Below are 16,606 nucleotides of genomic sequence, written 5' to 3'. Positions count from 1 at the left end.
TTGTATTAGGTGAATTGAAAAATGCTATTTCTTTTGTTTTTTACAGTGCAAATATTTGTAATCAAAAATAGAGTGAACATTGTACACTTTGTATTCTGTGTTGTAATTGGAATCAATATATTTGAAAATGTAGAAAACATCCAAAAATATTTAAGTAAAAAAGCTATTCTATTATTGTTGAACAGTGCGATTAATCGCGATTAATTTTTTTAATCGCTTGACAGCCCTAGTTTCTACTATTACTTTCAATCTGAGAATTCTCACAGTAGATCTGAAGGACAAAACCCAGTTTTGTATATGAAATATTTTATCTATTTCATACACGAACAGTCAGGCTCATTGATATGTGACTTGCTTTGCCAGCATTGTAAACTTTATATGATAGAATTTATTGACTTCACACACTTTTAAAATCTGGTAAGCTGTACAAATAAGTATTTTTGGATCCTTAACTGGTGCTTTCCCAGTCTGGGTTTTTGTCAACCTATTACCATTGATATACTGCGTGAGACATACCCATTGCTGGATATGGTTGACCATGACAGACGGCCTAAAGTTTTGGTGAGTGCATGATTTATGTTGAAACCTTTCTGTGTCTGTTCATTGGCTGACATTCTACTTTTGAAGATTTCTTCTTAGTATAAAATCACAAAATTGGCTTTTTAGTTTATTCCATTTTGTAATATGTTTTTGACTTTGACTTCATGAGTTCTACTGATGTACTTGTTTCTCTGCAACACTTAAAAAAGCTATTCAGTATACTTGTCTAACAAGTCAGCTTGGCCAGTACTTTTATTGAAGTTCACATTGACTTTCCAGTATAAAGTCTAGGGCATTTTTTAATTGGTTGACTTGAAAAAAGTGTTGCATTACAGTCTTTGATCTATCTAATATTGAGGAAAACAGGCAAAACTTTGGATTTAATGCAGTTGCCTGACAAATCTGCTGCTTTGGAAAGTCTACCAGTTATCTAAGGGAGATGGAGAGGTAACTTCCCCCCCAGCTCCCATAAGAATGTGTCAGTAGTGGCAAGTTACTACTGCTAAGGTGTGGTGTTGCTTTGATTGTACATTAATGTTTTGCAAACAGTTGCATTCTCTCCAGAGGAACTGTTTGCTTATCTATCGTATTAACTAAAATATATCAAAACAGATACACAGGCATACATAAGAGTGTGTTTGTATTTCTGCTGAATTTCCCTTTCACGCTGAACTTCAGGCATTAGGATCCTAGGCTTGCTATATGAATTGTTTCTTCTTGTGGATTGCCAGATCCCTAGCTGTGACTGCATGCATAGCTGCCTCAGCACAGGGATCCAGCATTAAGCCAGTACCATTTCCCAAGATTTCTGAATTTGCTGCAATGGATTCTCTTCATAAATTTACTTCAGTGTCATTGCTGTAGTACAACCTGTGAGATGGAGGCACATTGGTAAGGAAACTTGTAGGTAAATGGAGCGCTGCTTCAGTTTGTAGTGCTCTCAATTCACTACCTTTCATAAGCTCGCAGAAGAAATCTCTTCTCTTTTTTTTAAATAGTATTCTTCTTTGTAGTTTCTCAGACTAAAGAATCTTTTTAGGCTAGTTCCTTAATATTTGGGGTACACTGTCTGAAATTCCTCTGTCAAAAATAAATTCCTTCTCTCCTTTCTTGAAGTTTCTTGGGAGTTTCCTTGTGTAACAGTGTTTCCCTTGCACATTTAATTGTTTGAAGTATTTTTTCTCTTTTAAAAAATTTTTTTTTTTAAACTCAACAATCTTACTTTAATTTTAATAGGCTGCGAATATCTAAATATTTACTTCTTTAGCAAAAATTGGAGCTATACTAACAGTTCTCCAAAATGTTCTTTTCAGGTGATTCTCCCTCAGTCTCCTCCTATTCATCCTGCTCGATCTGTTTCCTTTAAATCTAGGTTATGACTAGTAGAACTGGTCAGGAATTTTCCAATGAAATGTATTTTGTTGGAAAATGCAGATTTGTCTAAACCAAAACTGATAGTGGGGAAGGGTCATTTTGGATGAATCTCCCAATTTTATTTTTTGGCAAAAAGTACTGAAACTATCAAAATATCCCATTTTAACATTTTCTAAATGAAAGATTTGTTTTTTGTCAAAACTTTTGTTTTGAAATGTTAATTTATACTTGTTAGCGTAAATTAAAGGTCTTAATTAAAAGATTGAAACCAAAACATTTTGAAACTATCAACATGAAATGTTTTGATTGACCTGATCTGAAATTTTGTTTGGATTATCAGTTCATGAAAGTTTTTTTGAGATTTTTGCCTTTGTCCCAGTTTGGGTCAGGAATATTTTTTGAAATATCAAATTCTTTTGGGATTGAAAAACAGTTTCCCATCCAACTCTAACAACCAGTTGCCTAACAAAATATAGTACAACATATGCTCCTTTTGAGGCTGGTGTAATACAGGCCAAATGGTTGTGCCCTGAAGTCAAAATCTTTACTAACTGAGTAGCCAGTCAGCCCTTGTTTCTCTGATGCCTGCTCTGGAAATGCTTACCCCAAATCTGTGGTTTCCATTGGAGAATATACAGTATGGCTGCTCAGTAGCTTCAGTCATTTTGCGTGCACGCGTGCACACACACACTCTCTCAGCCAGTTTTCTACAGCAGGTGATGTTCATGTGGTATCTGTCAAAACAAACCAACAACCCAGGATAGCCTTTGTCTGCCCTCGGAATGGTGCCTTTACTGTATTGTTGACTTGATATACATGTGATACTAACTTAAGTACAAATCTGTTTGTCTGCAAATAAGTATTAATGAGAGTTAATTGAAGCATTTAGTTTAACTTCTGTCTGTAAAGGTACAGGTTGTTCTCAGTCACTCAGTATTTACTGATTACAGAATAAGTTTGAACAGTTGAGAACAGCCAACCACAAGAGCATCAGGAAATGACTGCAAGGTAGAATTTGTTAAGTGTAAAAATGCACATACAGTACTTTTAGCAGCCTGGAAAGATAGAGAGAAAAATAGTGTGACTAAGGAACCCAAAAAGGTTGTAAGAGCCTAAATCTTACCTGTCTCTAGGAAACATCTGTTGCATATCTCAAAGTAAACTAAATAATAGTAATTTTTACCCTTTAGTGACTTTATATACTTTAGATGAGAAAATAGCAACTGAATATTATTACATAATCTTTGACATTACTCATAGGTATGATGTACATTATTCAAAATCATTAGCCTGAAGTATGATGTTTCCATAATATGCAAATCTTCTAATGACATGGTTAGAAGCCCAAGTAGCTGTGTTGTAAAGAAGTGTGCAAGAAGAGTACAATGAGAACTAAAACACACTTTTCTTGCTATCGTATGATATGCTATTATGATAGCATGATATCGTGATATCATAGCAAAGCCGGTTGTGTCAGCATTTTGAACATAAATCTGTTTTATTGCGACAGTACAGAACTGTCATCAGAACTATCATGCAAGGTCTCTCAAAAAACCCACTGTCACCACCAGTGCCACTAATTGATATTCTTGTTGGCAGTCTCTATAGAGGTTGATTAACTCCACATGATTAACTGTTTGGGAAAACGAACACTTACCATATAGTTGATTTCCTTGTTATCAATGTGGGTTACTGATGGAGTTAGGAAGCTTGCACTGTGATTACCAGCTATGTGCAGAGAATTTCTAATATCAGTTATTTCATGATCATTACAGTTTGCTTTAAAAATGTACAGGAAAAATGTTTCCCCTTTTTCTATTTTGCGAGATTAAAAATAGGAGCTATAAACATAAAAACATTTTAAAAATGGCTTAGCGCTTGCTGATCATAAGCAGGCCAAATATATGCTCATACTGCGTAGAGAAATCTTGGGGGCAAAATAAACAATGAAATGACTTTGTTTAGAAATGCAGATTATTGCCCAGAGGCACCTGCTTCCCCCTCCACATTGCATTTTCCAAACAGATATTTGATAAAAGTATTGTGTGTGTTTAGGAACAGCTCTAGAGGGGTCACTAACAATCTATTTTATGGTTTCAGAGTAACAGCCGTGTTAGTCTGTATTCGCAAAAAGAAAAGGAGGACTTGTGGCACCTTAGAGACTAACCAATTTATTAGAGCGTAAGCTTTCGTGAAATTGGTTAGTCTCTAAGGTGCCACAAGTCCTCCTAATCTATTTTATGAGGAAAGAATTACACAAACTTCAGCTGCTCTTTTGGAGCTCTTGCAATTCTCGATTTTTTTTTTTTTTAAATTGAAGAAAATTCATTTTCAATGACATGACAAAATATGGACTTGGGCCAAAATACAGCTAATGGGTTAATGTGCATATGAAAAGAGAGCTAGAATCTGGTAGCAGATGCTTTGGAAAGTAACTCAATATATACCTATTTTGCGGATGAGCAAACTGAGGAACAGAAATTCTGATTTACCCAGAGTCTTGCAAATAGAGCAGAGCTGTGAATGTAGAACACAAAAATAGTCAGTCCCAACGTGTCCTTGCTGCTGGACCACGCTTCAGTGTTTGGAAATATTAATTTTTAAGCAAAATGACATCAAGAACTAGCTACATCCAAATGTAAAGTGCATCTTCTATCAGTTTTCCAAGGAACAGTTGTGGGAGTAATGCTTTGTATTTCTTTTTGTTAGTAACACCAGAGGATGTTTAACTTAGTGGAGAGTACTTTACTTTACTTTTTTCTTGTTGCAGCATTTGCCAGCTGTGGAACTTCCCAAAATTGAGGGTATGACTTCTGTTTTCCTATCTTGCAACTGTCCTAGCATATATTAAATGTCATCTCTTCTTCATTGTAAATTTTATTTACAGTTACAAATTCTTGAACCCCACATTGATGATTTGGACGGTTGGCAGAGGGAACCCTAGTATTTCTTCATAAAATGTATGCAAAACATGCGTGCGCAGTACAGTAACATAGTCATTTGTGTGTGTGACGGGATCCCCGCAGTGCAGCCTGGGACCATGTGTCCCCTGAGCTGTCTCTCACAATGCCTCGCTAGTGACCAGCAGCAAACCCCTCCAGGTGCTGTTACCACTCAGCACAACCGCATGTGGAGCCCTACAGCCAGCTATATTGCATGAATGCTCCCAGAGCCACTCTTGAATCACATAGAGAAAGGCACCAATGCAAAATCCTCCCAGCACTGTACCTCAGGAATTGCCTGTCTTGCACTGCTCAAGACGGGCAATGCAGATTTATTAATTTATTCACCAGTGGAAAATGGATATACACCAGCCTTTGCAAACCTGAGCACATTTGCCACACAACTCAGGCAAACTCACTGGTAAAGATGAACAGTAAAAGAAGTTTATTGACTACAGAAGAGAGATTTTAAGTGATATGCAAAAAGTCAGAGTTAGTTAGCAAAAGAAAATGAAATGTAACCACGCAGTCTAAACTCTCAACCCTATTAGACTGGGCAACATCTAGCTTAAGCAGTTTTTCTCACTGCACTGGATATTGCAGTCTAAAGTATACAGATTTCACCCTTGAAATCTGGGCCAGTCCCCTCAGTTGAATTCTTCAGAGTGTCCTTGTGGCTTGCAGCATAGATGGGTGAAGGAGAAAGGCCCAGCATGTGGCCTCTGTGTCTGTTTTATACCCTCGCTCCTATGTGCTTGGGGATCAGGAGTCCAGGCATGTCTGGAAGTATTGCTGAGTCTCCAGGCAAGGCTGAGCAATTCCCCTGGTGTGACCTCATGCAGGTGAATCATTGAATTGTAGCTCCCTAGCTGGACAATGGTTATTGATGGGTTGTTTGACATCCTTCCTGGGTGCTGGTTACTTTCCTTGCTGTTGCCTCTGGGGAGCTAATATCTGGCTGATTCCCCAACTTATAGCATGCTTTAGTGACCACCATACAACACAATTTTCATAACTTCACATGCATTAGTGATATACATATATGGATAGAGAAATTACTTTCAGCAGATCATAATCTTGCCCCTGATACCTTAAAAGGCATGCTTTATATTCAATATCACAATTATATACAGATGAGGAATATGGGGGCGTTACAGGATGCTTCCCCAAGGCACAGAATGTTCACCCATAGGCCTCTTAGGGGTGATAGAAGGATGATAAGGGGCTTGCTTTCCTTTTTGCCTTCCTCTAGCAGATTGTGCTTCCTTGTTTCTGGAAAGGAGGGCTGAACTGGAATCCCATTAGAGTCAATCAATCCTGCTCCTACACTGGTCAGCAGTCATTTGCAAAGTTGTGGCAAGAGGCATTCCTTCCTCTTCTCACCTCCATCTGTTTGAAATGTGGGGAGTAAGAAACTGGGCCTGAGAATGAAAGAAAAAAATTATGAGCTAGATCTTTCCCGTGACTTATTCCTAGCGTTCGGCGAAATCAGCTAGGAATATAAACATCCATACTGTATTTTGTCTAGAGACAAACAGATGGTAGTTCTGGTAGATCTGATTATTATTTACAGTGCTGTATGTTAATCCATGGCATTCACAATATTATAAATGTGATTAGACAGGTCAGTGCTGTTCAGTGGTATGGGGCAATTTAGTTAACACTGAAGATCAAGTAATTCATCTTGTAAAATCTGTGGATTACAGTATGAGGTTTTAACAACTTCTGAAATTTCCTCTGTAACAAGAGATGTGAAATTTAAGGTAGATTGAACCAAAATCATCATCTTATTATTTATTATTTGTATTATCATAGTGCCTCAGAGCTCTAGCTCATAGGCCAGGACCCCATTGTGCTAGGGGCTGTGCAAACACAGAACAAAAAGATGGTCCCTGCCCCATGTTGCACTTTGATCATTTTACTGAATTTTTAAATATAGAAGTTTGTTCAAATTGATTTAGGATATTTCCTTTTCTTTTATATCAAATTTTAACATGGGTGTGGTGCTGTTTAGAAATCTGAGAAAGTTATTGTACTATATCTACCTTTCATTTTTAATATTTCACAAATGTTTTCTTCTTCTTGCAGCTGTTGTTTTGTTTGGAGAACCAGTCAGATGGGAGACTAATCTTCAACTGATAATAGATGTTCTGCTGACCGGTGGCTGTCCTGGAAAGCCTCATCATCAAGCCAGTCACCCACATATACCTGTGCTTGCTTGTAATATGGATCTGATGTGGATGGCTGAGGCACAGTCTCCAAGGTAGGTGAAATTGTAGCACATACGCCATGTAATGTAGACAGTTTCACCATTCGGGGCTTCTCCACATTGCTAATAAAAGGGAGTAGTCAAAATTCAAGAAGAGACAATGTTTCATACTAATTTTTCATTGAGGTAGTCATTGCCATAGGCATCAAGACCCCAAGCAGAGCTGTGCAGAAGTAACACACCTTTGGCAAAACAGGCAAAGTGCCACATTCTGTTCTTGCAGGGTTTGCAAAAACACACATTTTTTTCCTTGCACCAAATTTTTCAGTTGTAAAAGTTAGCCTTCTTACATGAAACCTCCTTTTTCAGCCCCGAGCCATTTCTCTTCTTCCCCCAAAACACAGCATGAGGTTGCTGCTCTCCGCATCCTACCCCAAGTGCTTCCCAGTGAGTTAATGCAGTGTTCCATAGCATCCAACTGGCTTTAAAGCAGTGCTCAAATCTGCAAGTGGTACCAGTGTCCAGGAATTAATAGTATAGGTTTATTGTTTTAGTATCACCAAAAGTCCATGAAATTGAAACTCTTTATTTTATTTTCTTTGTGTAATTAGTGCAATTTGATTTGTAATAATCTCTTTTCCAGATTTGGGCATGGGACATTCATGGTTTGTTTGGAAAATATTTACAAGAAGATCACTGGCAAAGAACTGAAATATGAGGCCTTGATGGGCAAGCCTAGTGAACTGACCTATCAATATGCAGAGTACCTGATTAGGATGCAGGCAGCACAGAGACACTGGAAGAAGCCTATTCAAACTCTTTATGCCATTGGGTAAGGGTTAAGATCATCAAATATGCACGTTAGGAAATTGTTTACAACACAAATAACAGCACGGAAAATTCTGTGGCTCCCACTATTTTATTCCTAGTTTGTCCTAATCTTTTGTTTAAAAAAAAAATAACTTCTTTTATTTGAAAATCTGTTGTTTATGTGAAAGTTAGTGTTGTATTCATCTCAAATGGGGACCTCCAAATGAACCTTCCTTTTCCTGAACATTTTCCTTCTTTTCCTTTTTAACTGCATTTGGAATATAAAAAATGTAACATTGCCAGTAGAAGTTATATTTTCTGTTAAACCAAATGGCTGGCACACTATGAACAAACCTTTTTCTGTGGATCAGGGTCTTCCAGGGCACTTTCAATATTTTAGGGTAAACTGTGACATCTTTCTGAATGTTATAATTCCTCCTCTTTCCTTGTCGTTTAACTGGTGTTGCATTTCTCAGTATAGGGGGATTGGTAGCAACCCCTGTGTTAAGGTTGCCTAACAACCTAACACCATTAAAAAAAAAATGTTCTGAAGAATTTCTATAAAGCTTTGGAACCTCCATGGTTTACAGCAGGACTTTGAAATTTGGGAGAGGGATAGTCATGGACAGAAGGAGGTGCCTTGTACTGTCCACCTGTAAATCCATTCAGATTTGGCCAATTTATAAGATGTCAAAAATCACCATTTTTCTTCTGTTTTTTCCTCAGTGCATCATGTTTTGACAGCTTGCCAAAACCCCTCAATATTCCAATACATGGTGCATAAACCATCCTGGTGTTACTTCAGCATGCCATGTAGCACTTCCTGAAAAAGATTCAGACAAATTGGTGGGAGCAACTGCTTTCTCCTATCAAAATACCCTTGACCTATGGGAAAGTGCAGCGTGCTGGGAATGAGGAGACCATGAATCCCACACCAGTTCTAATAATTCTGTACCCTTCACAACCCTTATTTATTGGGGTTTTTTATCATATCCCACTGAAAGTCTGTGCAAGCTGGGAAGAGAACCCAGAACTCTGTTATGACAGGCCCAGGTCCCAACCACTTAGCCACAGTGTACCATTTCCAATTCTTTGTGCTTAGCTATACTGTCTGTAAAATGTGGCAACACCTGAATAATGGAACCCCCTGTTTGTGTGTTACATGTCATCTTGCAGTGGCTGGTCCATGGAAGATAACAGCTTTCTGCCACCAGATGTAGTTAGTTCTTTACTTCAGTTGGTAGAAGTCTGTGCCAGTGATTTTTAACCTTTTTTCATTTGTGAGCTCCTAAAATATTTCGATTGGAGGTGTGGACCCTTTTGGAGATCTTAGGCATAGTCTTCTGACCCCCCTGGGGTCCATGCGCTCCAGGTTGAAACCACTAGTCTATGCTGAAAGTTGAGGGTTCACCCTCCCGCAATGATCAGTCATCATGGGAAGGTTGTTAATTACACATAGTAAAATGTATTTTTTTCTTAATCTAGGAGAATACACTTACAAATTGTTAAAAGAATCTAGCTAAGGTTGCAAGTCAAGAACTCAAGTTAGGACATTACAGAATGAAAGTGGTCCTTGCAGCCTTAGTTCTGAACCCTTATGTGTATGTCTCAGTCTTTAATTGCATGACCACATAGTTTATTTTTTCCACTTGACTCCCTATTTCCTTAAGTGCCACAGGATGAATGCCACTGACAGAATGAACCGGGGCTGTGAAGTGAATGTGGACTCCTGTCTCACTTCCAAATGCTGGAAGATGTATGAGATGTGTGGAAAAACTTCATTCTGGCATTTCCCAACTTTAGACTGCTTGACTTTGAAAACCAATAACATTTCCTTAACTTTTTTTTATGTACTAATAGTTTCTGTAGAAGAATTTGGAGTAATTTATACACAACTCCTTTTTCCTCAATTAAAAGTTTCATTTTCTGAAGCAGGCTGTGCAAGTATTTAAGGAAAAGGTGTTTGATTTTTAGATTGTTGGTATATACTATTGGCAAGGACTGATAATAAATGCATGGTTTTTTTCTCGTCTGCTGTCTGCATTAGCAAGAATTATTCGTATCTATAATGTCTCATGAATAAGGCTGCATGTCTATCACGGAAGTCATGGATTTCATGACTTTCCGTGACTTCTGCAACGGCTGGTACTGGCTGAGGGACTTCCCGAGCCAGGCATGTGTGGGGCGGCGCATACCTGTGGGAGGCTACCCGGATCCAACTGGCATGTCCCTGTAGCTCCTAGGCGGAGAGGCCAAGGGGCTCTGCACACTGCCCACAGGCGCTGCCCCTGCAGCTCCCATTGGCTGCAGTTCGTGGCCAGTGAGACCTGCGGAGCCGGCGCTTGTGGCGGGAACAGCGCACGGAGCCCTCTTGGCTGCCCTTCGCCTAGGAGCTGCAGGGACACGTCGATCGGAACAGAGTAGGGAGCCTGCCATCCTTGGCAACCCCCACCCAGCATCAGCAGGAGTTCTGGGCCGTGCGCTGCCTCCCACCCCTCCCCCACCCAGTAGCAGCAGGGGGCCTTCCTCCCCAGCACCTGCAGCACCCCACCCCAAGTTTTAGTTAGTGGTATAGAGTAAAAGTTATAGCCAGGTCACAGGCCATGGATTTTTTTTTATTGCCACTGACCTGTCCATGACTTTTACTAAAAATACCCGTGACTAAAACGTAGCTTTACTCATGAATGATGAAAAAGATATAATAAAAATAGCTATTATTGGGCTGACTTTTTTCCCTATCTATCGTTATCAGATACTTCACATATTTTCATGTATTTGTGTGGGGAAATGGAATTCTGTTGACCAAAACTTTGCAAAAAATATTTTAGATACATCTGAAGTCTGCTAATTTGACTGTGCTTTGCTGATGAAACCATATTTTTGGCTTTCCAGGGACAACTTAATGACTGATATCTATGGTGCTAACCTTTATAATCGTTACCTTGAAGAGAAGAATTCCAGAAAAGGTTCCCAAGGGCGTATCCAGGCCAAAGTTGCTGCTGGGACCAGGTCTGCCACTATTTCTCAGGATGATGAAATAAACCACACTTGGCAAAACGAGCTAGCACCTGCTACTGTCACCAGTTGTAGGTCTGTTCTTGTTTGTACTGGGGTTTACAATCCTCACACAGAGGTGCCCTCTGATACCAGGGAGAGTATAACTGAGACTGTGTTCCATGGTCACAGAGATTTTAGATTTGATCCTGCTTTGGTAGAGCCAGACCATATTGTACCAGATGTTGATGCTGCTGTAGATCTGATCTACCAACTGGAGAATTTTGCACCTAATCAAGATACTAGAACTTTTTAAGGATTACACTAGGTAATTGTCTAAAAGCACATCAGGATTTTTACAGCACAATACAAAATTTTGGTTTCTAACATGTTTAACCCTTTAACCTCAATATTTTAAAACACTTTCCCGAACTCGTTTCTCCTACGTAGCACAGCAGAACTGACCTTGTTTGTCATAATTACCTCCTGACAGTAATGTTATGAGGAAAGTAGAATTTCCATGTATTTTAAAATTTATTAATCATGTTTCTGACATTTCTTCTGTCAATTGTATTTAACTGCAAACAATGCAGGTGGTACCAGAGAGGTGCAACAATGCATAGTTTTTTTACTTGAAACTTCAAACCAGTGTGGTCTCTAACCTGCCTTAGGTTTAATATGCAGCTGAGTTTGTCATGTGTCTAAGTATCTCATATTTTTTTAACAGGTGACTATTCCCATGGCTTTTTGTTTTAAACAGTGATTTAATTTATTTAGTCTGTTACCATTTTTATAAAACACTTCAGCTGTTTTAACACAAAGAGATTGTCTTCTGAAATATTATTTATAGCTTGCTCCAGTTATAACACTGTAGGTCTACTTGCAAAGCATGCTTTGCACATGTCCTATGTTGCATGAGCAAAAATAGCCAAACTAACTAGATGGACCAGTGATTCTATTCATGATTATATCATTGGACCAGTGACATAGAAACATCAGTTAATTGCAGGAAATGCAAGTTCAGTTGCAACTTCATACACAGAATCTTCTCTGGACTGGAAACTCTTTTTTTATAGATGAAAATCCCAGGATCTGCAGCTAACTATGTTTTTGTTTTGTTTTCTTATACGGGTGAGACATTAGATCTGCTCTCTTTAAATAGGAACCTGTTCAGTGAAAAGGCCTTCTGGCCAACTTTTCTTTTCACATCTTCAATTAAATTAGCAGCATGAAATCAAGAAAGCTGTAAAGTCATTGAGTGATGGGGAGAGAATATTTATGATGTCAAATATTTTCAAGCAGTGTTTTTATTACTCTTTACAAACTTTTTGAGTCCATTCTCTACCATCATCACTGCTGATTCAGTCATTCCTAATGTTGCCATAAACAGACTCTAACAAATATTAACAGAATCTAGTCTTCTAGATTTAATTATTTTGATTCGAGTCGAGTAGGTTTCCTGCTCCTTCACTGGAAAAAGCACAACAGCAATACTGTGTGCTTGTGCCTTGCCTTTACTGGTTCTTTCTGTTGTGATTAACCAGATGTGCCTCTTTCCTTAGCAGTATGCTGTGCCATCTAAGTGTACCAAATACTTATATATAAAGACTATGGTTAGGGAATTTTGAAATGCCAGGATTATACTAAAGCTCTGCCACATTTTAGTACTGAAGCGTGTTGCAGAATTCTTTAACTCCCAGTGCAGGAAAGTGGCCTCAACATACATCATGGAGAAGAGTGTGGCGGTTGATGAAGAACAACAGAAAACAGTCTAGTCAATGTTTGTTTTTGTGTGTGTGTGTGAGGTTTTCACATATTTAAAAGGAGCTCACACCTACAGAAGTACCTTCCAGCACCTAGTCTGATGTACAGCTTATGCAAGAATAATGTATGCAGCTTGTCCAAACCAACTAAAATATTAACTCGTGCTTCAGCTGTTTGGAAAACATTTAGTCATATTAGAGATGTAGCAAAATACTTAGCATAATACAGTTGCTAACAAAACTTTCTTCTACCTTTTGCAGTCAATTAAGCTTTAACTGAAAGTAAGGAATTTATTGGCATTGAAGCTCCTTAGCAGTTTAAATGTCTGAGAGAGGTCTTGTTTGTTCATTTGGATCTGTTTTTAACTTAGTGCACACGAAGGTGATACGCTAAGAAAAAATATAATCCTTTGACTTCTGTGGCTTCTGTTCATCCTGGGGAGGGTGCAGAATCCAAACTAGTGTGAAAGAAGTGTTGTACAAGCAATAAATGCCACCCAAATGCTCTGAAACCCTTTGCCAATTAACTACAATTGGGCAGTGTCTCAAGTACTGTAAATTAAACTAAAATATAGTGATCCCATGTTTGGGAACTGGATAACTAAAATCAAGATGCGGAAATCCCCAAAGGATAATCTCCAAATGGTCTTCACAGTGGAGCGAGGGCCTTAGTTTACAGGTCTGCATGGTAACTACATGCAATGGAGCATTGCTTTTAATTATTCCCCTGAGGACTCAAATTAATATATCAGACATAGGAAAAGACCAGGAACATGAGTTTAACCTTTTCTAGACAATTCCAAGGCAAGCACTGAAACTGACATTCTATACCTGTTGGGGCTAACCTTTGAGAGGTGCTTTTTCCTTGTTCTGCCCCATTATCTGTGTTTTCAGTATCTCTTTCTTCCACCTGTCTCAGGTTCCTACTCTCATTACACTGGAATTGGCAGTGTTTCACACGCATTGCTCCTATGGCATCTAAACCCTATGTTAAGCAGGCTACAGTGCAGTATAGTAGCATCTGCAGATTTAAAATTTAGTACTAAAACAGCTAGAAGAAGGTTAGTGTTTGAATTCCCATAAAGAACTTGCTCCTCATTTCTCTGAATGTTTTATTCTTCATCTTTGTACTTTTTGAAAAATAGTGTATCCTGTACTGATTTTTACTGAAATAAAACTGACAGTATTTTTAATCCCAAATTATGTGTGCTCTTCACTTTTGTAGAATCTGTGCTTTCTTTGAATTTGGAAAATAGCTCAAAAAGAGGAGTGCATCAGGATTTAAATATTTAAAACAAATATATGTGAATAGTTTTTGAATGTCTCCCTGTGCACCACCAGTGAAGGATTGGTTCATAAACTGAAAAATAAGAATTCTCAATTTGAAATCCTTGGCTAGATAAAATGATACAAAATAGATAATTCCTTTCATTGTACTTCCTACATTTGTTAAGCTAGAGTTGTGCTAGTTTTAAGAATAGCTGATACTCCTTGTCTGTTCATTAAGTGAAGAATTTCTTTAATTGTGGATAATTTGTAGAAAATTTTAATTTTTTTAGTTATTTTTTAGATCAAGAGAACTTGACTCTTAAGATCTACTTAGGTGAGCAAACCAGAGGTTTTTGGGGTTGTGGTTTTTTGTTTTTTAATATATTTTCTTTTCCCAGACTCCATGTTGGGAAAGTGTAATGAGAGAGGTCCTTCAAACAAAAGCCAAGTCTTAAGTGCTGCCCATGCTGTGATATATAGTAATCTAGTCTATTTAAGAGAATGAATGAGTTTCACAATGCAATCTTTTAAATTTGTCCATATTTTTAATGTAGACTTTTATGGTGAGATGAAAGTATACATAACACAATCTCTCCAGTGTTGGCGTCAATGGAAACTTTTGGGAAAGAGTGCTGATAACCACTATCAGGAATCATGCCCTTTTTTTGTGAAGCGTTCGGGGGGGAGTACCCCTACATGCTCTGTAAGTATATTCCTGAAATCTAACACTTGTAAGTCTACAAAATCTTTGCCATAAAGTGGAGATCTAAAACAGATCCTGAACCTTATTCTGCAAATTTTAAGAGGCTGAGTAGACCGTTTTTCTAGACTGACTTACTGCCAGATTTAGGAGCCATCACTACAAAGAACAGAAAGTAGGGATGCAGAAAGAAATGAAAAGTACAAAGCATGAAGGAGCTGATCTGTCTGTCTCGCTCTTAAATCCAAGAGTTAGGGCCCTGCTGCTTAGGAAACAGGTGAGGGCTCAACTTGATAAACTGGGTGAGCACAGAGAAGTGGGTTGTAGTATTGGTGTTTAGAAAGCAGTTAATGCCCAATTGGGTGAGACTGGCAAACTGGCTAATTCCCAAAGGTGCTACTGAAAGCAGTGTGAGCATGGGGAAGGGGATGTAACAGGGCTGTTTCTTTAGAGCCCTGCCTTGCTTTGCACACACTTTCCAACTGTAGCCTTCCCCTCCCCCCATTATTTGTCCAGGAAGCAGATTAGTGATGAAAATAAGTCAAGGACGGAGAACAGCTGGGGGCATGAAAGAACCACGGTGAAGTCCTAAATGATCCTGAATAGGAAGGTAAATGAAGCCTACTTGACGGGGGAGGTGTGGGATGCCTGTGTGTAGGGAAGGAGAAGGAAGTTCAACCTCCTGACTCAGTGGGGAAGAAGGGCTAATAAATTGCTGATTGCTGGTTCTTGATGCCAGCTTCTATCAAATTCACTCCCTTTCATTGCAGAACACTGAGGGTGAATATCCTCTGCTGTGATAGGCTGAAGCTTGCTGCTGAGCAGTGTACCTGTGCCAAAGCTGTCACTGTTCTGTTGAAAACTGCTGCAGTGATCTCCTTCAAGGCAAGCGTGTCGAAGTAATTGTGGGACTCTATAGGCCTGCTTTACTTAAAGCAGTTAGCATGGGTTGGTCCCAATGAGGACCTTGCACTTAAGACTGTACCTCCTTGAACTGAATGAGAAGTTCCGGATCACGTAGTGCCTGGAAACTTGGGCTTAAGTTCAAATGTGAATGCTGTGGAAAGCTGATAAGGCCATGGGAGGCTTTCTGGGTGGGTTTGCCCTGGCCCTGCTAACATGGAATTTGCTCTTTGGCTTGATAATGCCATAGAGACATTAGCAAAGACCATTAACCAAGCTTCCAGATGAGGTATCCGGCTGCCTGCACACATTTTTTAGGGCTGTAAGAACACTTGACAAGATGCTGTCTGCAGCTCACGCCCCACTGCATGGACTCTCGTGAGACAAGGGTATTACTACCTCAAGCTGAGTCAAATTCTCTGCTAGCACCTCCCTGCACTGATGATTACAGTTGGCAGCTGCTAGTCAGTTCTTTGCTGCTGCTAATGGAGGGCACTTCATGTTTTCCACCAAGAGTACAAAGAGCCGGGGGTGGTGGTGAGGTTCTTTGAGTATGCAGTAAACTGGGGGCTCCTCCTATTGCTGCTGCCTCTGCATTATGCAGCTGATGCAATGATGCTGGGGGGGAGGGCAGAAGGACCCTTCAAGTACCCATGCTATTGTGGCAAGGCTCTGGTCTTCCCTTGCTCCCAGGCTCTCACATGGCTCTCTGCCAAATCTCCTCTCCTTCAGCATGGTGCTGTCAATCATCCTGGCCCCTCCAGCCCTTGCTGACTCCTCACAGCCTCAGATGCTGTCGATGCTCCATCCCACAGCCCCTTTTCTCCTCTTCTGCACATGGTTCTCAGCTCTTCCCCTTTTGGTGGTGCTGCTGCTGCCTGGTATGCCTGGGTGCTGCACCAAGCCCTTCTGTCCCTGCACAGCGGCCTGTCTCCCTGCTCCCTTACAGCACTGCTCAGCTATCCATACCTGTTCAGACCCCCATGTTTCCTCCATGCCCCCCCTCCACAAACACACACCCCAGATCAATTCTTGCTGCCCACTCTGCTGAGTGAGCTGGAGAGTTACGTTCTTAAGGATGGGCTTGTTTCTCTGCCAAAGT

General features: G+C 39.6%; 1 protein-coding gene across 1 annotated transcript in view; it reads left to right on the top strand.

Annotated features, from left to right (window-relative positions):
* LOC140914442 (haloacid dehalogenase-like hydrolase domain-containing 5) overlaps positions 1–13,826 on the top strand; it is a 49,556-nt gene extending 35,730 nt beyond the window's left edge. The window contains exons 4-8 of the mRNA XM_073352225.1: positions 468–561; positions 4,685–4,718; positions 6,945–7,119; positions 7,709–7,897; positions 10,768–13,826. Of these exons, the coding sequence (XP_073208326.1) occupies positions 468–561; positions 4,685–4,718; positions 6,945–7,119; positions 7,709–7,897; positions 10,768–11,185 (910 nt within the window). The 3' untranslated portion in view covers positions 11,186–13,826. The remainder of the gene's footprint in view (positions 1–467; positions 562–4,684; positions 4,719–6,944; positions 7,120–7,708; positions 7,898–10,767) is intronic.
* The last annotated feature ends 2,780 nt before the right edge of the window (positions 13,827–16,606 follow it).

This window comes from Lepidochelys kempii, chromosome 7 (assembly GCF_965140265.1).
Source record: "Lepidochelys kempii isolate rLepKem1 chromosome 7, rLepKem1.hap2, whole genome shotgun sequence".
Classification (NCBI taxonomy): Eukaryota; Metazoa; Chordata; order Testudines; family Cheloniidae; genus Lepidochelys; species Lepidochelys kempii.
The sequence above is the reverse complement of the archived record's forward strand: the minus strand, read 5'-3'. Positions and strand labels throughout refer to the sequence as shown.